Source organism: Prionailurus viverrinus, chromosome B2 (genome assembly GCF_022837055.1).
Source record: "Prionailurus viverrinus isolate Anna chromosome B2, UM_Priviv_1.0, whole genome shotgun sequence".
Lineage (NCBI taxonomy): Eukaryota > Metazoa > Chordata > Mammalia > Carnivora > Felidae > Prionailurus > Prionailurus viverrinus.
In genome coordinates, this window is record NC_062565.1 from 120,960,016 (window position 1) to 120,983,539 (window position 23,524).

The window sequence follows — 23,524 nt, forward strand, 5'->3', positions numbered from 1 at the left end:
TAAAAGAATTCTTTCACTCAAGACCACCGAGGAAAGCCTTGCTCTGTTAGTCCTGTTTTACTATTCTTGTGAGAAAAACACAATTCAGGAGGAGAAAATGTCCTCCAAGTGTCTGTGGCCCCTGATTTACTGCCAGAGTTAGATTGTTTAGGGAACCTGTTTGAAGAAAGAGAGAATGAATTATCACAACCAGTAAGTTTTCCAGTTTGGTTTCCAGGGTCTACTGAGCATCAGTCCACGCTATCCGGTTTCCTGCTTCTTTTCTTGATTGCAGTTACTATTTTCTGAAACCCCGTCTAATTGAACAATGATGTTATCCTACCTTGGTTTGCTTTTTGAGTGTTCGTTTTTCACCAAAATTTTCTACACTACCAAACTATTACTTACCAAAATGGCAGCAGAAACAGATACCAATAATCTATAATGCTTTGTGTTATAACTTCTCAGGGAGAGGGAGGGAAGGAAGGAGCGAGGGAGGGCAGGAGGGAGGGAGAGAGAGCAAAAGGACAACAGAGAAAAGGCAATTTAAAAAATCTCTACTTTGATTTTTCTCTCTTCCTCTTAAGTCCTTCATAAAATTACTGTTGTTAAAATTTTGAAAATTACACGATCTGACTTGTCAAGCTCGCAGCCACCCGCAGAAGGAAGGTGGTTGTGTGTGTCCAGGGCCGACTTACATTTTGCTTTGGGGAAATGGTGCAAGCCAATTTTGAAGGTAATACAGCTGTTGAAGAAATACAAAAGCCAGATGACTTCATAAGTGTGTATTGAGGAAACCAGGATAAATTGTCCTTAGAACCTGCTCTCACAGAGCCATTTTAATTGAGGTCAAAGAGGAAAAAATCGTAAGTACATTTCAATTATTTATTAGGTTTACCTAGAATGAGACCTTCACTACAGATAGCCCTAATCTATAATTCCTTTCCTCTTTAACCCTTGAGTTTAACCACGGTGTGGTTCCATTTTACTTTGAGACCGTAGATTGTTCTCCATTCCTTATGATACATTAATATTTAGGACCACAGAAGTTGTGAAGTTACCTGACTAAATTTCACTTCCATCTAAGACATGAACTTCTCCATTTAAAAAACGCTTACAATAAATTGCTTAGTTTTTATTTGAAATTACACAGTTAATGAGAATATTTCTTATCACATATTTGTACGTGTGAAATATGTTCCACACGAAACTGTTTTGTCTCATGCTCTTAGCCTGCAAGTAATTAAAATGTTCATTTAATTCGATAGAAAATCTACTCAGACAGAAATCACATAATTTGTGTTTTTCAGTGTGGAAATTATGTTACAGTCTGTGTTTTATGAATTCTGCTAAGGAGGAATTTCATTTTAAGATTAAAACTTAAGGAAAGGTGATTTATAAGCTTTTTATAAAAATGGTTATGCAAGATGGCTTTAATAGAAAACTACTTTCAATTTCAAAACTGAAAAACGTTGCCAAAATGTTGTAAAAAATATATGATTACAATGAATCATGCCACACAGTATATTTTTTTTTATTAGTGTATATAGTTTAAGTAAAAAATAAAAAGCTTGATGCCAACATCCCAAGATTTTCTCTTTATAAAAAACGTTTTCATTTTATGGGAGATCAAGAATTTAAAATTTACACAATTTGAAAATAGAACTCTTTATCAGTATACTGTGCAAGAAGTATATTTACATCATGCGTGCATTAATCTTCAAATTAATTTACAGATATATGCTGTTCAATTTAAAATTGCCTTTAACATTTTATTGCATATGTTCTATCTATTAATTTGTTTTTAAAGTTAAAGGTTGCATGAATTTTCTTTAAGTTATTATGATACCTTTGGGCATATTAGGAAAGTCTTTATGTACTAACTCAAAATATCTTTTAGAGTTTATACGTTTCAAACTAAGATTTTAACAGAAGCTTTTACTAAAATGATTGCCTATCTATTCTACAATTATATATCAATAAACTGGATTATCTCTATGTTAGTTATCATTCAAGTTGAAAAGGTTAGTTATCAGCTATACCTAACGGGCAGATGACGTTAGGTGCACTAGAGTGTGTTACACAATGATTGATATTTATGCTGCAAAACAAATGATAGCTAATCTATGCCTGTGGCCAAATTCTTTTGAAGTTTCATGGCTAAGATGAGCTGAATTTGTTAAGTGGTAAAGGGCTGCGTTGTCTAGGGGCCTGATGTGCTTGGCAGGTCATGATAAATGGGGAAGTGTTTCTTAACCTTGTGGCCAAAACATTCCAATATCTAAGAAAAGGGTGGGGGGTGGGGAATGACCGCAGAAAGATGTAGAAGACATTGCCAAAAACATTAGCAAGACTTCTCCATCTAGGGAAATAGGGTGAATTCTAAGATTATTTTTAAAGCATTATTTGTGTGAATTCATAAATCTTGAACAGAGGGAAATCTAAAGCTAAGGTTTTTATATTTAGTATCAGTAGAATTGTTCTATCCTGGCTTATTGAGAAAATGTACCATAGAGTCAGCAATTTGAATTCGATTGCAGTGGCTTCTACCAAATTAACATTATGCTCGTTGATTACTAGTTCTTGGTTTGGAATTGATAATTCTACTTTGCCTTTTTGTTGTTTTAATACTGTCTGCCTTGTGACACCCGTGACTGCAAAGAAACATGTAAACAAAATGTATAGAGGAGACCAAGATTGATCTATGGGTAAATATCTCTTAGATGTTTATAATCAACGTTTGTAAGACAAAAAATTTCCTTTTAAGACTCATCTATCATATTTAGGCAAAGTATCATCGTTGAACAATCAATCTAGTCTTGTTTCCAAACCTGGAGGGGAAAAAACTTTCATATGTGCTGTAACCTGATACGTTAAGGCATCTTATGGTTCCTTTTGTGGCATTTTAAGTACTTTGTTACCTTTGATATAGTCCCTATTGGGTAATAATCAAAAAACATACCTTTAGAAGGAGTTTGAAATTTTCCTGGATATTTCATATAGTGTTTGTAGAGTTTATGGCAGGTGACAAAGGACTATGGCATAATTAAGGAGAAAATGTGCTTCCAAACTCTGAAAGCATATGAGGTTTGACATTTGATTTAATACTTCTGTGTTGTACATATGTAATTATGCTTTGTTTCCCTGAGTCATTGTTACTAAGTTGCTTTTTAAATCTCTCCAACCTTGCGATGAACTCTCAAATAATGTGAATACTATTGTGACAGTTGTAGTTGATGAAGAGTTATAGCCCATAAGATTTTTTTACTTTTAAATATAATTCCTCCCCAGTGGGTGATTTTGTATAACCTCCCTCCCCCAAACCTGGGTCCCGGAAGGTCCCCTGCTTTCAAGGCCAGAAATCAAGTGAAATCTTGCCCATGACAGTCCAATACTAGAGGGGCAAAATAATTTCTACTTCAGGTTTTTGGTTGTGGATTTTTACTTCTTAACCTTCTAACCCTCCTATTCTTAGTGTATGTGTTTATTTTGTTTACTGTTGCAGTCAAAAATGGAATATTCAATTGTTTCTTTGTACTTTATCTATGCATAGCATTTAAAGAAAGGATATGGCAGTTTTTCTTTGAACTGAGGTGGATATAGACTTCCAGTTTTGTAGTAGACTTCACTCACTTTTGTCATAAATAAATAGTGTGGTCTTTGGGGAAATGATAGTTGGTGTTACAGGGGAGAACTTGGGGAAGCAATGATAAAGAGGTTGAAAAGGGATTTGCTAAGAAAAGGGAAGAGTAAAGAAACTTTCCTAACTCCATGAAAATGATTTCAGAAATCTATGAATTTTAGAGCAGCAAAGTTTTTGTTTCTCAGAAAGAATGACACTTTATAAAAAGTAGATTTAGATTATTTCATAATTAGATTTTTATAAAATCTATCTCCAAGCCATTAATGTTTTGGCCACTATTTGGCAAAATGGCATTTCATTTCATTTCATTTCATTTCATTTCATTTCATTTCATTTCAAAATCTCTCAATTTGTATGGGCATATAAAAACAGGTATATTTTTTAAAAACTCTATGTGACAACTTTGTGTTCCAAAGTTTTTTTTATACTTTAAGTTTTTAGAAGTCAAACAAGGAATTGTAACCTGTATAAAAATGTAGAATAAGTCCGGTTGAAGAATGTGAAGACATTTTAGTTGAAGCTGGTTTAGATAATGTCTAAGTTTGTATCTGTATGGGACTATTAGAATAGCAATTCTATGCTTATCTTCTCAACATAAATTACATTTACTCTGCAGCACAAATAATCATAGATTATCTCATTAAAGTGTACATCCCATGCTAAGTTCTAGAGTGGTATTAACTTGTAAATATTATATTTACAAAGTGAACATATATTCTGTTTGACTATTCCAAGTAAATAAATATTAGAATAATTTTTGGCAAAGCCTCCATAGTAAAAATTATATATTTTGTTGAATACTCCAACTATTATTATTGTGGCTCAACTGTTAAAAGTTAATTCATATACCTACTTTTCTGTTTTGTCAGTTTTGTTACTGTATGCATTCTGGAGTAAAATTTTAAAAAGGACAAATTTTAATTCATATTTATTTAATGCTACTAACTTGAGAATAAGATGATCTGAAGAAACCCTTCAAACTCAATGTCAGCTGGTTCAACTAAATGAAAAAAATTAAACATTTTAAAAAGGGTCATCTAATTAAAACATTTAACGAAGGCACCTGGGTGGCTCAGTTGGTTGGGCATCTGACTTCAGCTCAAGTCATGGTCTCGTAGTTCCTGAGTTCGAGCCCCACATCAGGCACTGTGCTAACAGGTCAGAGCCTGGAGCCTGCTTTGGATTCTGTGTCTCCCTCTCTCTCTGCCCCTCACCCGCTCACACTCTGTCTCTCCCTCTCTCAAAAATAAATAAACATTTAAAAATAAATAAAAAATAAATAAAATGTGTTTAATGAAAACATAAGTTACATTCCTAGGATACAGCTGGAATAATTATAAGAAAATACTTTTTCATTCCATTATGTAATTTGGAATTCAGATATTCCAACTTCTAAGTATTAGAAAATAATGAAAAGTGACACATAACAGTTGATATTTCAGGAAGCTTCTTATTTTCACTAAGTCAGAATGTAAAGGAAGTGAAGTTAGATACCTATACTTCTTTATTAGGCAACTATTTACAACTTTATCCAATCCAGTCATAAAAAATACATTTTATAAAGTGTACAGACTCTCGGCATTGATACTTTACAGTATTTGTACAAATATTGTTTACTTATAAACAGAAGTCACTTTTGCATTTAGAGTATTTATATTTGAAATACAACCAAAGTTGGCAACCTGAATTTTTGTGGTTGACAATAATCCTGTGTCACTTTCTGTGTTCACAAAGAATTTCCATGCAATGATCTATAGTATAATTTGCATTTGGAAAACAAATTTTATTTTTCTGTCTTTTAATCCATTTTTTTCCTTAAACATACTGCATGTAAATCTAATTTACGTTATATTTCATACACAGTTCAGTGAAGAAATAAAGATTGTCTTATTGCCCATAATACCACCCATAAAAATATGCATAATGAGTTTCATTACATCAGCAAACTTTCATCTCTGAAATTTTCATCTTTGGATGAAATTATTGGAGTATAATTGCAGAACTGATCCTCTATTATCACTGTATAATATATCCTAAGACTTAATCATTAAAGTTCATTTCCAAACAAAATGAAGTTACAAAAGAGGTCTTTTGAAAATGTCATCATCCATTATTCCATGTTTTATTTTTTTATTATTATCTTTAATGTTTCAGGATTTATAAATAGCAAGATTAAGTAGAAAATAATTGGAATAATTGGTTCCAGCTGTTTAGAAGATGATGGATAGGATAAAAGAAACTTGTTCTTCTTTGCAATTTTTTTTAAATGAGTTAATTCTGTTTCTCTTGAAAAGATTGTAACCTTCTCAAAGCACCTAGCGGCTAGAAAATATTTAAAAATTTAAGGTGATTTTTATACTTGAATATGATAATCATGATGCAAAACATTCTATACGTGATACATTCTACATATATTTTCCAGACGTTGGCAATATTGATTACTCTCTCAACAAATCCTACATTCTTTAGAATTCATTTAAAAAGTACAATTTATGTTACTTATATACATACCGCCTTAAAAAAACTTGAAGGATGAATGGTATTGTGAATTAGAACTACTTTTATGATTTTCTAACTAAGGTAATATTCTTGACCAGTGTTCTCTATTCCTTTATTCTGCCTTATTTTCTCTTGGCACTTACCTCTGACATTATATTCTTTGTTTACTTGTTTACAGATGTACTGAATGTCTTCTCCATTAGAATGCATGATCACCAGGCAGGTTTTTGTTGGTCTGAGTCAGTTTTATTCAACAGAAATAGGGTGTAAGCTGTATATATATTTTAAATTTTCTAGTAGCTGCATTCGAAAAAAAGAAACAAGGGAAATTATTTTATTAACCTCTTATATCTCAAATATTTCATTTCTCAATATAAAAAATATTGAGATATTTTACATGTTTTTCTTGCTAACTCTTTGAAATCCTGTGTGCCTTTTATATTTACAGCACATCTTAGTTTAGACTAGGTTCCTTACAGGTTCTAAATAGCCACACATAGGGGTGCCTGGGTGGCTCACTCGGTGAAGCATCTGATTCTTGATTTCAGCTCAGGTCAGGACCTCATGGGTTCGTGAAATCAAGCCCCATGTCGCCTGCAGAGGATTCTCTCTCTCCCCCTCTCTCTGCCCCCTTACCCCCGGTCACGTTTTCTGTCTCTCTTTCTCTCTCTCTGTCTCTCAAAATAAATAAACTTAAAAAAAAAAAGCCACACGTGGCTAGTGGCTGCTCTGTTGGACTGCTCAGGTCTGGTTCATCTCCATGCCTACAGAGGTACCTAGAATACCCAAGGCATTCAGGAAAGCTCTGTTGAATGAACAGATCCTGTTTATTTCAGACGAAAAACACCAACAAAAGCACGAAGGTCGTTTCTCACGGTAGCCCTTTTTTGCAGTGGGTGGGGTGTTGGTAACATGGCTAGGTGCTAGAGGTATTTGGATAATTTCTTCAAAACTTCATTTCACTTCGCATATATGGACTTGAAATGTTACCAGTGCTTGGTAAAAACAGGTAACTTCAGTAGTCCAGTTTAAAAGATTCCTTCAACGGTTACCGTATTTCAGAGATAACTAGTAGGCTCTTTAAACATTTTTCCATGGGATGTTAGTTTCAACTCTTAGTTTTTAAAACACCTAATAAAAACAAGTGGCACATCTGGCCTAGGAGAGAGAGAAAGGCTTGATGTATAGGCTTCAGTTCTAATTCCACCCCTGTTAGTGCTAGCTGTGGGACATTGGACAGGTGGTTTAACCTCTTTGAGCCCTTCGTGTTCTCATTTGTGAACACTAATGATGTGCCCATCATACCTGTCTTCATAGATTAAATGAGATTACACATATACATAGTCCAGCGTAGTGAGTAGAAAAAAAAAAATAATTGCTTAATAAATGGCAGCGATTATCATTATTATGAATTAGTAAAAATTGAACTTGTAAATAGCAAGATGTTTTGAACTTCATTTTAAACGTTTTAGGTTGTATATTTATGAATTTTAGGTTCTTAGCGTACTGATTAAAATGCCTTCATATATCTGGATTTGAAGTTTACTACACAGCTTGCTTGCAGGTTAACCTTTCTGGTTCTCAGTGTTATCCTCTATGAACCGGGGAAAAAATAGTATCTAGCTAAGCATTGTGCCTCATATGTAATAAAAATTTAGAACTTTTAGCTGTTATTCATTCATTCATCCTAAAAAGTTAGTGTTTTGATATTTTGATGTTAATTACATACTAAATAGTTATTTTCTTAAAATAAACTTGTAATTCTTTTTTCATTTTGCTTCGATTCTGCATGTACTTTCATAATGTTAAGTAGGGTTAAAATTCACATTAGTGCAGCCTATTAAATGCATTTAACACTATTCATTTTTTTCTTCTTGGCATGTTTTTGCCCACCTCCTTGTGTGTCTTATGAAAACTAGGATTTGGATTTAAATAATGGGCATGAGGGGGCGCCTGGGTGGCGCAGTCGGTTGAGCGTCCGACTTCAGCCAGGTCACGATCTCGCGGTCCGTGAGTTCGAGCCCCGCGTCAGGCTCTGGGTTGATGGCTCAGAGCCTGGAGCCTGTTTCCGATTCTGTATCTCCCTCTCTCTCTCTCTGCCCCTCCCCTGTTCATGCTCTGTCTCTCTCTGTCCCAAAAATAAAATAAACGTTGAAAAAAAAAAATTAAAAAAAAAAAAATAAATAATGGGCATGAAATTCTGCCTCATTTCTTGGCCTCCTTGTTTCAACTTTGTGCAGAAACAAATTCAACACTTAATTGGTGATCTTGGCGACAGAATATATTTTGTAAGGATATTCTTTCTCCAATAGCATATCTACTTTAGCAGTCACCATTTAGTGAAGCGCTGTTGGTCTCTCAGATGGGAGAGTGTGTTCATGTTTAGATAAAACTATCTCTTTTCCCCCTGGTTCTGTGATCAAGACACAATAGACGTAAGTTTTTTAATGATTCATTTAACTTTTTTCTCTATCGGTTCAGAAATAACAGGGTTTTGAAGTATTTAACAAAAGTTACAAGTTAACATCTTTGTTGTTCTTTGGCATTAGTAAAATGTCTTTTCAAGGACAGGTGAAAAGATGAGATCATGTTCTTCTTTATACTTTGCTTCAATCAGTAACCGGATTCTGTCAATTCTGTCTCAGAAATATCTGCCAGAAACATCCTCTCAACTCTGTCCTCATGGCTCTCAATTTAGGTCTTCACCATCTCTCACCAATGGATTGAATGTGATCCACTTAGTAAGCCAGGATTTGGGGAGTGTGTGAGTCCATTTGAGCTGCCATAACAAAATATACCACAGACTGGGTAGTTTATAAACAACAGAAATTGATTTCTGTCCGTTTTGGATGCTGGCGGTCTAAGAAGAAGGTACTAGCATGGTCATGTGGTGACAGCCTGCTTTTGTGGTTCACAGCCAGTGCTTTCTCACTTTGTCCACACATGGTGGAAAGGTTAGGGAGCTCTATGGGGTCTCCTTCATGACAGCATCAATCCCATTCATAAAGGCTCCACCCTGATGACCTAAGTACCTCCCAAAGGCCCCACTTCATCCCAGGGGGTTGGGATTCCAACATATGCATTCTGGGTGGGGGGGACACAAGCATCCAGACCACATAACAGGGAGCGTCTGCTCAAGGCGAGGGATGTAGTGATGCGCAAGATCAATGCCATCACTGTTTTCACAGAACTTAAACTTTCTCTCCTGTTGCATTAGTCTCTTCAGCCCTCACCTTGTCCCCCTTCCACACTATGTTCTACATCATCTCTAAAACGTATTCTTTTAGAAGTGTTCAATTCAAAGATTAAATTCTGAATTCTTTGCCGTATATAAGGTCTTTATAATAAGATGCCTCTGGCATATCCCATGATGTTGAAATATCTTTCTCCAAACAGTCTTGGAAGACGTTATCTTTTAGGACTCAGTTGAGAAGTCACTTCCGTTGTTACTGTCCCCATCTTCCTTTGGCTGGGGTAGATTGTTCTCTGAGCACCCATAGCACTGTGTAGACCTTTCATACTGCAGTCCTAACACTGCATAGACGTTTCACATGGCAGGATTCTAAGTATTAACTCTTCCCCCATTTGACCAGGAACAAATGAATGAAACCTGGAAAAAAAATCACTTTGTGGAATTTACAGCTGTAACAGTATGTATTGACAAAGACCGTCTGTATGTACTTCAGTCTTTCATCACATACGTATTGTTAGCTCTGAATCTGAGACTCAGTGGGTACTAGATAGTAAGTAATCAGTAGATGTGTTCCCTGCCGTTATAACTACCACTTTGAGGATAAATTTTAAAACGTCAGAACTGTATGGTTAATTATTTGGAGAACGCGTTCTTAGAAAGCCATGGGTATTAAAAAAAATTCTTTGTTTATTAAACTACAGGAAGTCATCTGGTTCTGACTCTCGGGAGTGTATGTGTAGTTCGCTAGGATGGTCTGGAACTTCTTCAGCCAGGTGCAAAGTCCAGTCAGCATAGTCTTGAGGAAAATAACATTGACTTTGAGGTGATTTCTGCATACTCCCTGGACAACTCGTGTAGTTTCTGGTGAGGAATCATGGGAAGGAACCAGTGGGAAATAAAGGTGTTTTTTTTGTTCTGGTGGCCTTCCCTTTAAAAAAAAAATTGTTTCGACAGGTTTTAGTGGACATAAGACTTTATGTGGGTTTCATAGTAAATTTTATATTTTAAGAAAAGTATTCCTTTTTTTAACTCTTCTTTAATTAATCTTAAAAGCATTTCTTTACCTCATGGTGCTGAGTTCCATGTCAAGAGCATAGAAAATGTTATATGATAAGAAAGGAAGGATAACCTCTTTGCTCAACCCTTTTAGTTTCATATTGTGTAAATGTGTACGCAGGATGCAAAAGAGAGCGTGGTTAATCAAGCAAGAAAAAGAATTGATTTCCCAGATCATGAAAATGCCTTGGCTTAGCAATGAAAGCAAAAAAATTTTTTGAAATAGAGTCTACTTTGCATATAATATACCGTGAAGTCCGTAGTAGTTGAATAAAATATCTGTGCTTGAAGTTAAATTATGAAAGACCATGGATTTTTGCTTTACCTTCTTTTAGAGAATGTAGCACCCACTGTTGTCCAGAAATGGGTAGCAAGTCCTGGAAGCAAAAGTCATTTTCGTTCTTTACCTTTTGTGGGCTAAAAACCGCAAAGTTGAAATATAGCCTGCAAAATATACTGCAACTATATGTGAGAAGTCTGTGAGCAATGCTGGAACTTAATTGATATGCTGAGAAATATAGAAAACATACAGCCACCGGATTGAGAAAATGAAAATTAATATGTGAATGTTTTAGCTAACACCATACTTTGCCCCAGAACCTGGTGTTTATTATTGTGCACTGTGGTAGGGGACAGAAGTGATATCAATTGGAAAAACGTTTCTCAGTGAATTGAGAACAGTATGGCTTTCTTGTTCCTAAGTGGGAAACCTGGTTCTTTGGTTTCTTTGTTCCTAGTTAAGCTAGTCCCAAGCCATTTTGACTGAACATTTTACATACTTACGGAGTCGAGGGAAGTGCCGTTGGCAGCTGATCATGGGATAATAATGAACTACACTATTTAGCCCCGCATGCTGCCCTTGTAAAATGTGGAGATTATTTTATGGAGATCTCGGTGGGCAGGGCTGTGTCCACTTTAACAAGTGTGCGAACCTGAGCGGGGAAGTTGTATTTTCACAGGAAAATAACTCGCGCTCTTTTCTTTTCTTACAGGTAAAGAAAACGTGCACAGAATCAGATGCTTCAGAACCTCAGAATTCCAGGTACTGTAAGATAGAAGTCAAGACTCCACTAAGGGAAATGGCAATTTTGGAGAACTAGTCAGCTGTTATACTCCAGATGCAACTGTGATTTGAAGCATTGAGGTCCAAAGAACTTTTCTTTATGCAAGCTACATTTCATATTGGCAAGGGTACCATTAATCGTAACATGAATAAAAAGGATTCTGATTGAAGTCACCTTTAAAGAACAATAGTAGAGACGGCTCTAGAAACACTGGAAAACACTGTCCCTTCACATTCATTATTTGAGTTCAGCTTCCTTTTTCTTTCTTATCTTTTTTTATAATGTATTTTCACATCTGAAATTCTTCCAGAGATTCCACAGCTTTAAAAAATCTGTGTTTACCAGTAGAACTACAATATTTTTTTTTCAATAAAACACTGCTAGATTTTGAGAATGCTCTCAAATTGGAAAAATCAAAATCGACTTGGCATTCTCTTTTTGGTTATTTGGAGCCTGTAGAAATGATGCAACAAAGTGCTCAGACCATTGCCTACAGGAATTTAGCACCGTGTAATTGTCTGTGTGTTTGGTTCAGATACCCAACAGATGTTTTCAGGCCTACACGTGTTCACTTCAAATCCAGGCTTGAATGTTAAATGGAGAAAGAAAAGTATTGTAGGTACCATTACAATAATAAACATATCCAGAATACGATATTGATGATATAAACTAGCTTATTGCGTCAAGAAATTTGTATTTAATGGTGAGATGGGTCTCATTTATTTTGTCCTACTTGCTTCAATGCATGATGTAAGTAGTGATTTTATTGCTCTAATACAGCAGGACAGATGTAGGTAAAAAGTTAATGGCCACCGTATATTCTTTTTGGAGAACCAGTATATATTATGTACAGTACCTTTTCAGTTTGAGTAACACTAGCTCTGTTTTATGCAGTGTGATATTCCTAGAATTAATTCCTAGACCTATTATATTAAAATGGTTATAAACGGTCTTTTCTTCTGGACCATCAAGAGTACATAACAGGATAGAGGACTTTTTGACATGTGTTCTTTGGCATTTTGACCTTTGTCCTTTATAATTAGGGATCAAAATATAACCAAAGAGTTTTACCTTGTTGGAGCCTGAAGAAATGGATGAACCATTCCAGTTTTTCCTACAGAGCAGAGTAATTCCAGGGCTCATGGAGAGAGAGAAAGGCCCAAACTCAACTTTGTGAGCATTTCCTTTCTAGTCATTTTGCTGACCTTCCTGAGTGACCTACCTAGGGCTTGTTATTTAAGTAATTAGATAATTTTTGCAAAGCTGATCTTAAGGCTTAGTAGGAAAAAAACAGCAATATCATCATCCTTCTTAATATTTCATATTAAAATGTTTTACCCATAAGTCCACTCAGGATTTTTGGACCTCATGTTATGCTAAGATAAGTTTTAAATAAGCAGAAAGCCACCAAACTGATTTTCTTCACAATTGTTTTCAGTAACAGAGGAAAAACAGAATTTGTAGCTCAGTGTATTTAAACCAGAATTAGATCATTCTTTTTTTTTTTTTATCTGTCAAATCCTGGCTTATAAGGCCTTAAAAGTACAATATTGTTTTTAAGGTAAATAAGGGTTATTTTTAAAACACTATTTACATATATTATATTATTTTATTAGCATTATTATATTAGCATATAAAATATAATGTATAATGTATATTAATTGAAAGCTGTCTGTACTTCCTGGAAACAAGGAAGTGGTTGCCACAAATTAGCTGCTTCTAAAAAGCTTCCCGATTTGTAATATAAATAGGTAAAATTAGGCAAATCAGTACCTAATGACTCGAAAGCTTTTTTTTTTTTTTTTAATTTTTTTTTTTTTAACGTTTATTTATTTTTGAGACAGAGAGAGACAGAGCATGAACGGGGGAGGGTCAGAGAGAGGGAGACACAGAATCGGAAACAGGCTCCAGGCTCCGAGCCATCAGCCCAGAGCCCGACGCGGGGCTCGAACTCACGGACCGCGAGATCGTGCCCTGGCTGAAGTCGGACGCTCAACCGACTGCGCCACCCAGGCGCCCCGACTCGAAAGCTTTTAACATGAAAATCAAACAAGCAGTCCTTACTTACTAAAATACCTTCAAGATGACTGAGGATCATTTACTGGTTCAAGGTTGCCTACACATTTTGATCTTGACTGGTCTCCTCTCCTAACTTCTGGTGCAGGAGACAATTTCCACACCCTAGAAACGTCCGTAACATACAGACATGACTATTCTTGAATTCTGTATTTATTCATGGGTATGAGGTATTGGAGTACCAAAACTGGCACTTAGTTAACGCAGTGATGGAACACCAAGAGAATAAAAATATGCAAAATATCATTCTGCACAGGCTACAGTAACTTACTGAATAGTCAACAAATCCAAGAATGCCAAAAATAGTATTTATTATATACATGTACTGAAGTTCACTTTTTATCACCTATTAAAACCCACACACACACATACCAAAATGTCTTTATTACAGACACTCGGCAGCGTTGCTTTAGCAATATACATATATGACACATTCTTTTGTGCTTATTAGGAACCACAAACCTTTCTGTATTCTCTTTCTGTCTCTCCCTCTCCTGTGTGTATGTGTGAGAGAGAGAAAGAGACAGAGAAACAGAGAGAGACCGAGAGAAAGGAGAGAGAGATTGATACAGATTGAGATTTAAAGCCTGGGGCTAGATAATTCTACTGTAAACAAATCTAAAGTAAAGAACTGAGCTCCAAATGAAATACTGCATCAGCATAAAATGCATGCAAGCTGGAGACCCGCTGCCTTATAAAGTGCTGCCTCACTTGGAACGTAAAGCTAATATAATTCATTTATTTAGCTAGCTTTATAGTGTGTTGGTTTTGGATATGAAAAGATTAGAATAAATGTAGATGGAAAGTGTTTTTACAGTAGGGAAGTAATTAAGTTGGGTGTGGAGACTTTGTAAGGAAAATTCTTAGGGTGACATATGTGTATCAGCAAATTCTTTGTCTTGCTTGGCCTTAATTCCTCTTTTGGAAAGAAATGTTTGGGCCGCAGATGTGACTGGTAGATGGGGAAAAAAAGACTTTACCAACCTATGTAAGTAAGGTAAAAACATCTTAGAAATAACATTATATGTATATATTAAAAGTCAGATATTAGGGACTGCATTTTCTAAGGTTCATAAAGCGATATTGAATTTGATGTCGTATGGAAAGTCATATGATGTGCTTCATAGAAAAATGGACATTTCTTTTTTTTTCTTTTTTTTTTTTTTTTTTTTTTTTTTTTGCTTTCCTCTGTGTTGCTAATCATGTAATAGTATCATTGGCTTTTGTTCCTAAAACTAATGTTAACCATAAAATGGATACCATTGAAAACAAAAATCTGTATTTTTCATATACTTTATCTAAACCTAAAATTGTCTGTTACTAGATAGACTATCCTAAAAAGTAAATTGAAATATCATTTTTATGTTGATTTTTCCCCCCTGTATGGGTGGTGAATTTATTTGTGTAGCTTTGTGCCTCATTTGAGTCTTCACTGAAAATACATGGATCTTATTTAATTGTGCAATAATGAATAACTTCTGGACAGGTGAAGTTACTAGAAGTTTCTGTAAGTCTCGCATATTTTTAACTTTCTACTCTCAGTTCTCTCTCATAAGAGGTGAGGAAATCATTTATTTCATCCTTTAATTTTGTTCTTGGCAAATATCTTATATGCAAATATGCCCGAATGTTAAAATAGTCCCCGTGATACCTGAATGATTTCTTTGGTGACATTCTTTGGTGGAATTTGGTTTCCCTTTCCCTTTCTTCCTGTTTGGGTCACTCAAAATGAATGCAGCATTTTCACCAGGAAGAGACCAAGAATGTAGACAGGAAATCAAACTCAAATCCGGCAGTCTTGTTTTCTACTTCTGCTACTAATTATGGAGTGAATGGAAATGAAGCATTTTAGTGAAAATGGCTGTGTGAAGTGACTTCTAGGAAACATATCCATTCTTTTCCTGTTACTGCTTCCTCTCATCCCGGCCACAGTATCTGCCACCAGCAGATTATAGTAGGGAAATACAAGGGAGAGTAGTAAAATATGGACAGTGCTCATGGGAACTGTGAGCTAAGATGCTAGGTTTTCCATGTGAAGAATAAAATGAAAGGATTCAGGGGGTAATGGTGAGGGGTGGACTCTTCCCTCCTTCAAAGGTTGAGCAATTTGGTTTGCTGGGAAATTGGGTTTCCTGAAATCAGCAAAGCCTCCGTTGGGTGCTGTGACTTGCCCTAGTCTCTACTGACTTGACAATGATCACAGGAAGACAGAATGACTCTCAAGCTTTGAATGAAGCTCCAGAATGAATCTCAGCTTACTATCCAATATTTCAATGAGCCTCAGGAATTCGATCTATTCAGTGTCTATGTAGAAAATCTTCACAAATGCTACTAATTCATGTTGTGTAAATAATTATGATCTAACAATGTTATACTTAAGGCATTACGTTGTACATATTTGTTTGCTGGTAAAACGATTATGGTGATGCTTCCAGAAGCCTGAAATGTTTACCGGCGTAGAATTTCGTGTCAAAAAATTAAATGCTGTGTTTTTTTCATAACAGTGAAAGCTGAGGGCCCCTTTGTGAAAACACACATTTGTATTTCACTGTGTCAGATCAGAGACCCATCTAGCCCAATATTGTGTCTCTAAGAAGCATCAAAATCAAAATTGAGAACAGGTTGCCTGTTCTCAAACTTGCAAATCTCAGGATTACGTACTAATACACAGGTTCTCTCAGTAACACAGTCTCAGCTATTCAGTCCGCGTTCATGTAACCATTTTATGGACTTAGTTACATTGCTAGCAAATACTATCTTTTGGACTATAGAACCCAGAAAATTAATAATCACACTACAAAGTTAATTACTTTGTATTAATTCCTTCTACACCCACCTCTTTCAAGTCAGAAGGTATACTTGCCCTGAAGATGATTGATGGATATACTGAGATAGTGTGATTTAGTTCACATGTCTGGGGATTTGGAGAGAAAGAACCTGGAACTCCGTGGATACATAGTTAACCGGAGTCATGCCGTAGCTCAAACTCTTTCCAATTGTGCAACCATTCTGCCTCATTTGAAAGCCCAGCCTCATGAGGATGCCTCTGTGGTTTCTCTTATTATTTTGGCCAGCATTTATTGGAGGTTTTCTGAGTCCGTTTGCCTTCTCTGGTGTGTGTTGACAGATTCCTACAGAGGTGGAAAGAGCTGGGATTCTGAACAAGAATGAAGTGTGTGTTCTGTTTTGCAGTTAGTCATATGCTCAGTATCGAGATATCTTGACCCTTTCGGTCACGGTAGCCATTGAGCTAGTCTCCTCAGATGATGTGTAAGGTATCCACTAAATCCCTCATATCAGTTAGTGATAATCGAAGATTTAAAGAACAGTCTCAAAACTTAGATTATTGTTTTCTAAGTGCCCTATCATACAGGTTTCGGATCAGCCTTTTCCTATAGTTCATGGGAACCCCTGGTGATGTACCTTCGTTGGCCAGTACAGCTCTACCCTTGTGTAGCTCTATACCTGTTCATTGTTCTGCTTGTATCCCCTCCAGAATTAATTACCTTCCAAGATTAAATGAGTAAATGAGAGTAAAAAGATGTATGTGAAAGGCCCTTACACATTGGTACTCACAGAACAGTTTCTTAGTATGTCTTTAAAATTGAATAAGATGATGGAGAAGGCTAGGCCGCGAGTAAAGGGAAGAAGGGCCTCACTGCCGATACTTCATTCACACGCACTTATGTGCTCTTTAGCTTTGGCTTTATGTCTTAGGATCCCTAGGTCTGGTTCATGATCTTTTTGCTTACTTCTCATTTCATGTTTCTCTCGTGTAATTTTTGTTCATGACTCTTGACATGGCCCACCATGCCTAGCATGCTCTGGCCACTGCTTTTCTCTAGCTTTGGTTTCAGGCCAGCTTCCCGTGGTGGAAGGGTCTGGGCTCACAGATGCCATTGTCCTTCCACAGAGGCTGGGACCGCTCTTTCCCCATTTGTGCTATGCTCCCCCTCCCAGCTTTGCTCCCCTACTTAATTTCAGCTAATCCTTCGTAGGATCTCTGACCTTCCCCGGTGAGCCAGTGGTCTGGACCCATTGTCGTGTGGCTGCGTGGCCCCATGTGCTTCTCCTTCAGGGGCACCTCATTTGATTAACGTTGGCTTCATTCACTGTACTATACGCTCTACAAGGTCAGGGCCACATCTACTTTTTGCTGTTCCCTATTATATCATTATGTAGCACAGTGCTTAGCAGGTACCAGGTTAGTATGTACCTGTTTAGTGAATAGTAACTTCCGAATATGCAAATCTAGCTAGTAATCTCTCCTGGAACATCTCTGGTAGCCACAAATCCCTAATTCAGTTTTATTAGGGATTTCACTCTGCCGTCTCAAACTGCTCTTACAAAATACGATGATGATTACACTATCTCCCCCAGGATCGTTTCTTTCCTGTGATAGATAATTCTCTCAGTTGTATCCTGCCTCAGGACTGTAGAGTAATCTCTGACCTCTTTCTCTCTTTCCTTTCCCAAGTCCTGTTGGTCATCAAGTTGTGTTTAATTTTCCTCGGCTGTGTTTGGAATCTCTTTATCCTGCCCTTCCCACTGCGGCTGTGAAAGTTCAAGCTGCCCTCACCTCATCCCTGAATTAATACAACGCATTTCCATGTGGCTCTCTCGTTTCCCTAAAGACCTTGCCTTTCTGTTCTTCCAAGCTGTCAGATGAGCCCTTCTTGATGACATTTTCCACATGGCGTTACCCTGTTCATTGATCAGACAAACGGTATTTAGTAGGCATTCAAAATATACACAGAAGCATGAACAGATCATCTTAATAATAGAATTGTGTGCATGAGGTAAAAATGAAGACATACGTGTTCATACCTAATTGCTGTCTGGAAGAGGCCAGGGATTACTGGGATTACCTGTTACCTGCTGCCCTGTTGCCCTTAGTCTAATCTGCTAGATATTCATTTAGTCCTATTTCATATTCTTCCTTTAATTGCAAAGTAACATAAGAACACACGAATCTACCGTGGGTCTTGGAAAGTACATTCCTGAAAAAATAAACCAGTTACATACACTGTGATTTTCATTTTTTCCCTTCTCCTGTCCTCATTTCCTACATGGCTCTTAGAGGAATACAAGATCTTTGGGTACTATGTGGATGCTGAAAGCATCCATCTTAGGGTACTACTTGCTTGGTAGTTCTACAGGTGAGCTCATCTCACAAGAGAGTTAGAGAAAAATGGTGCCACCAGAATGCAGCTTGGACACTGAGCACTGGGGACCAGAATGCCCGTGAAGAGTTTCAGGGAAGATTAAGGGCTGTGGTGGAATGTCAAAGACTAGATAAGATTTGAAGAAACGGGGAAAAGAGAGCCCAGTGATGTACAGGAAAGGACTAGAAACTGAAACTGACAGGGATTTTTTATAGGTGGTGAGTAGTCCCAATTGATGCATGTGGGAAAATAGTTGATGAGATTGGAAAATAGGTAGATTATTGCCAGCTTGGATTCCTAGGGTTTTTGGTTTTATTTATTTATTTTTTAGTTAGGATTCATTGGTTGTAGCCACTACTATGAGGCAGTTTAAGCACAAAGGAGGAATTTTGGTTTTTTGTTACTTTGTGGTTTTGATATTAATCTGAGAGAACGTGAGAAGAGAGGGTTAGAGGGTTTGCTGGATTTTGTAAGATGTGCGAGCAGAGTAGGGCCCACCTTCCTGATCATTTCTTATTCACCCAGGTCCTGGCCTCTTTGCTACTTGATGTCTTTACCTCTTGATGAATGTTGGCTGATTGGCCTTATTTTCTCTCAAGGTCCCACAGTAGGAGGAAAACTCCCATGTCACAGTGCTCCTGATATAATTTTTACCTCTATAGGTAAAATTTCTAGACTGGAATTTCTCTCTCTTTTTCTTTATCTCAGCTCCAAATTTCTGGGGAAAGGAATGGTATCATTCCTTTTCTTAAAAAAAAGTTTATTTATTTTGAGAGAGAGAGAGAGAGAGAGAGTGAGGAGGGAGAGGGGCAGAGAGACAGGGAGAGAGAGAATCCCAAGAAGGCTCCATGCTGTTAGCACACAGCCCAACACAGGGCTTGATGTCATGAACCTTGAGATCATGGCCTGAGCCAAAACCAAGAGTTGGACATTCAGCCAATGAGCCACCCAGGCACCCCTACCCAGGTCTGTTTTATCCAGCACCCCTTCCCCGAGTCCTAAAGTTTCATAAAACCCAGCTTTTATCACTGTCTCCCTCCCTCATGAGATATAACTCAGTGGTTATCCTTTTCACCAGGATGGAGACTTGGAGCTTGATTTCATAGGTCGGACATCTATAAACTGTGGTCAGCAAAGAAGAGATTGTGTGACAGAGCTTTAAGCTGAGTGGCAGCCAAGCTTCAAAGTAAGAGGAGCTCCATTCGCCTCTTTCTGAAAAGCCTTCTTGTCGTTCTTGACCCCCCTGCCCCCCTTCCCCAAGCTGGCCAATTGCTATTCAGTGCAGCCAGTCCTTCTCTTCTGCTCTCAGATGCCAGCGCAACTGGAAATTGCTTTCTCCACTTCCTCCAGTTGTCAAATGATTGTCTGATGAATGCACTTCATGCCACGGTTCAAATTATTTATCTTTCTGAAGAAAAATTTGCCAAAATGAGGATACAGGTTCGGTCTTACGTTTTTTAAGAAGCCAACTCGCCAACAAACTCAAAGAAATACACTGAGTGATCAATAACTTAGAGCCCCAAAATTCGAAATTTACAGATATTGATTGGGAGGTCACTGGTGGGTTGCTGATCAGGTGATAACGTGATTCAATTGTACTTGTGATGACGGAGCAGCCATTGCACAGGTGCCTGGAGGCAGGGAGGCTAGTAGCCATGGGATTTACCTTTTTTTTTTTACATTTATTTATTTTTGAGAGACAGAGAGAGGCAGAACACAAGGGGGGAGGGGCAGAGAGGGAATGTGACACAGAATCCAAAGCAGGCTTCAGGCTCCGAGCTGTCAGCACAGAGCCCGACTCAGGGCTCGAACTCACGAACCGCGAGATCATGACCTGAGCCGAAGTCGGACACTTAACCGACTGAGCCACCCAGGTGCCCCACCATGAGACTTTACTGAAAAGGCCTGAGAGACGTTGAGCAAATAGTGTTATTTTTAGATGGCATTATACAAGTTTTTTTTTTCCTATGGTTTAAACACAGTTTCCAAATTTCCACATCATGTATTATTTATTTATCTTAAGAAAACTACACATATTGTAAAGCATGAAATAATAGATTTGGCTTGAAACAGGCGTGGTGGCAGTGGGAGGGATCTGGCTTCTTCCTGACAGCTTGCATTATTCTCTGAAGATGAGGAGACGCTTGATTTCCCCACATGTATTAGTGATGAATTCCAGAGGATGGCTGTGTTCCTGGTCAGCCTCTCTTACAGTAAACGGAGTTCTTCTGAAGTCTTTCTGGTTAATAATATGAAACAGTCTTTCTGGAGACCGTGAGCTGCTCTGAATTAATTTGGTCAGAGTAACACATCACATAAAGTAGCATTAGTTTAGCGTCTTTTATCCAGAGGACCCGAGGAGCCCCAGAGTGATCATCAAAATCATTATGGTCGGGGGCCATGGTGGCCTCTGAGATATGCCGTGTTGGCTGATGGGATGCCATGTTGGCTGATGGGGCTCCTGAGCTACATAAATCCTTACCGTTATCCTGGACTTGGTGTATTTCCAGTGCAAAGTTCTTGACTCAGCTGAGTAGAAAATGGAAATTTTTGGAGGGTCCTCTGCAAGTTGGGCCCACCTAAGGCGGCAAGAAACCAGATCTTACAGTTTTCTTCTCAGTAATTCACTTCGAGCAACACTTACTCTTGCCCTTAAAGTTACTATTGATCGAGCATCATCTATGTGTCGGCCACAGGTCTGAGTGCTTGAGATACTTCGGTGAACAAAACAGGAGCATACGTGATGAAGGATTATTTCAGGAGATGAGAAGTACTAGGGAATAAAACAGAGTCTGAGAGGTTCTCATTTTAAATTGGGCAACATTTAAGCAAAGGCTTAAAAGCACTGGTGCTAAACCACGAATAGGGCCGGGGGAGTGCATTCCCTTGGGGAGAAGCCAATGCAGAGCCCTGCCTGGTATGTCCAAGCAACAGTGGGGAGGGCCTTGTGGCTAAAAGGGAGTGAGCCCAGAGTTTCAAATTTGAAGTGGCAACATCCTAGAAAAGCTCCAAGTTCTGTTATTTCCTGTATTTGAAAATATTTATTAATAATTTTAATAAATCAGTTGCAAATATTTTTTCTTTCTCCTGGCCTATGGATGATAATCTCTGACAGGCAACTCATGCATCACTGCCACACGATGGGCTTGATGGCCTGCCGGGAACACCTCTCTTTGCCACACCACATGCATCTTGCCGAGACAAGGGCTGTGTCCTGATCAGAAGGCATCAGACTCCTTCGCCAGCAGAGCTCCAAAGTCTGAAGGCATTTTTTAAAAGTAATACTCCTAAGATTTTAGCTATGTACATATGTAGAGAGAGATGAGGGCTTAGATTCCAAAAACTTGATTCATAAAGACACGGAGATTCTGCTCATTATCTCACAGTTAATCATCACATCCCTGTTGTCTTAGCAACCTACAGTGTGCCGATTTGCTTTGCAATAAGCCAATAGATGAATGGATTCTTTGTTCATGTGTTTTATAAATTTCTATCACCTGATACTTGATGTCTTTCTGGCATGCTTACTGTACTAAAAAACTGCCTTTTTATTCTTCAAGTTTACGTCACTAAAATACTTCATCGCTCTTAAAAATCTAAATCTCTAATGAGAAAATATCGACCTAAGAATAACTGGAAAAAAATATATGTGAGACTCTATTATAAAAAACGCTTTCATTTTCATTATAATTAATTTCCAAGGCTCAGTAAACTTTGCAAACTGTGTCGTCTGACACCCTTCACTTGCACAGGCATATATGCGAACTACAGAGAAAGAAACGGCTAGATTTGCCTGACGACAGATCTAGGTGTCATAGACTTGATTTCCCCCAAACTCACATGCTCGCTTTTCTCAGATGCTGTCTCCGAGCATATTTGTCTCTTACATAATCGCAGAGCTTTCGAGTTCATAGCTTCTTAAGGTACATGTGGGCGTTGCTTACATGCGAGCGTGGGCAAACATGGCAGACTGGATGAGTTCAAATCCCAGGGGTTTGACCTTGAGCAAACTGCTTCATTTCTCTGTGCCTCAGATTGTCTCATCTGTAAGTGGGGATCATGCCGTATTGTCCTCGTGGGTATGTTATCACTGGAATATTGACAAATGACAGTCTAACAATTTAAAAGAAGCAAAAATAATAAAACATAAATGTAAGCATGCAAAATGTCTAGTCATGCGGGCTGCTGTGCTAGTAACACTAGAAGCCCTGTGTTCTTGAGCAGTTCCCAGCGGATGTCTGATCACGGTCAGAGGGGGCTACTGGGTATCTTCAAAGTTCAAAGTTGCTTGCCTTAGTACTGTATAATCATTCTCATTAGTTCTGATCACTTTGATTCTCTCAGGAGAAGTTAAATTACGTGTAGCATCATAACACGTGGTGGAATTATTTCTATACAAGAGCTTCTATATTTGGATGTGCTGTTGCTTGAGACGACACACATCTCAGCCACCCGGACAACTTGGCTAAACCCTAATGATCATTTCTTGAAGGTTCTTGATAGCTGGAGTTTTGTAGAAATATTTCTTTTTCACGTTGATAAGGACAAATCAATGCCTGAATCATTTAGGGATTTTTTTTTTTCAATTCAGTTCAGGTACCTAGCATAGTACCTGCACGTAGTAGGAAAGCAATAAATACTTATTATACGAATGAATGAATGAATGAATGAATGAGCAGCTAAGTTATTACATTTTTTTGTGCGTGGAAAGTTCCTCATGCCTTTACCAATATTATTCTCACTACAGTATGCCACAGAATAATTAATAAGGCTCAAATATCATTCGTAAACAAGGTCAGGTTTAAGAGAGACCTCTAAGCTTTCGGGAGCAAGTAGGGTGACTCTGTAT

General features: G+C 37.6%; 1 protein-coding gene across 14 annotated transcripts in view; it reads left to right on the forward strand.

Annotated features, from left to right (window-relative positions):
* Positions 1 to 23,524, forward strand: part of EYA4 (EYA transcriptional coactivator and phosphatase 4) — a 279,767-nt gene that overhangs the window by 135,415 nt on the left and 120,828 nt on the right. For 12 of the 14 annotated variants that reach the window (XM_047859475.1, XM_047859476.1, XM_047859474.1 and 9 more), the window contains one exon: positions 11,363 to 11,412. In XM_047859475.1, the coding sequence (XP_047715431.1) occupies positions 11,363 to 11,412 (50 nt within the window). Of the gene's footprint in view, positions 1 to 2,668; positions 2,688 to 10,086; positions 10,179 to 11,362; positions 11,413 to 23,524 lie in introns of those variants that run through there. The other 2 variants (XM_047859484.1, XM_047859480.1) reach the window with 2 other exon arrangements.